Source organism: Alligator sinensis, unplaced genomic scaffold (assembly GCF_000455745.1).
Source record: "Alligator sinensis unplaced genomic scaffold, ASM45574v1 scaffold647_2, whole genome shotgun sequence".
Classification (NCBI taxonomy): domain Eukaryota; kingdom Metazoa; phylum Chordata; order Crocodylia; family Alligatoridae; genus Alligator; species Alligator sinensis.
In genome coordinates, this window is record NW_005841832.1 from 5,016,295 (window position 1) to 5,016,925 (window position 631).

The window sequence follows — 631 nt, forward strand, 5'->3', positions numbered from 1 at the left end:
AAATTACTATTATCTGTATCTAGAAAGGGCTATTAGGTATATTTAAAAAAATAAAGAGATGAGAAATGACTTAGGATAACTTAATGTATCAGCAGCATATTTATCTATCTCTTCTTCAGTGTAGAAAAATCATTAAGACTTTTTTGAAATGTTTTTCCTTTTGATGAATCTGGCCCAAAATAAAATCCTATAAATTTAAGAGAACTATTTGTACAAATTAGGAAGTATCTAAATTTCCTTATCCACTTAAGAACAGAAGGACAACACAAAAATAACTGAGCAAATACTGAGAATAATCACCTACATATTAACACATTTAACTGGTGCTATACATAACATTTTCCTGCATTCTGGCACTATGCAGTTAAGTTTTCAAGTAAACTTCCAAGTCTCACTGAAAGTTAGGCAAACTAAAAAACCAACTTACTTAAACACAAGTGTTGGATATCAACTTGAAGTCTTTCAAATATGGAGTCTCTTTTTCTGTGTTTACCATCTACCTGTGTGAGAAGGACATCACATGATTGGGTAGTATTGGTCACTTAAAGAAGTAATAACCCGTGTGCACTTTTTAGTTATTTTTATAAAACAATCCCTGTTCAAATGAACAATAACATTTACAGCATTGTTC

General features: G+C 30.6%; 1 protein-coding gene across 1 annotated transcript in view; it reads right to left on the reverse strand.

Moving 5' to 3' along the window:
* TRMT13 (tRNA methyltransferase 13 homolog) overlaps positions 1-631 on the reverse strand; it is a 9,815-nt gene that overhangs the window by 2,787 nt on the left and 6,397 nt on the right. The window contains exon 9 of the mRNA XM_006015091.3: positions 428-500. Within this exon, the coding sequence (XP_006015153.1) occupies positions 428-500 (73 nt within the window). The remainder of the gene's footprint in view (positions 1-427; positions 501-631) is intronic.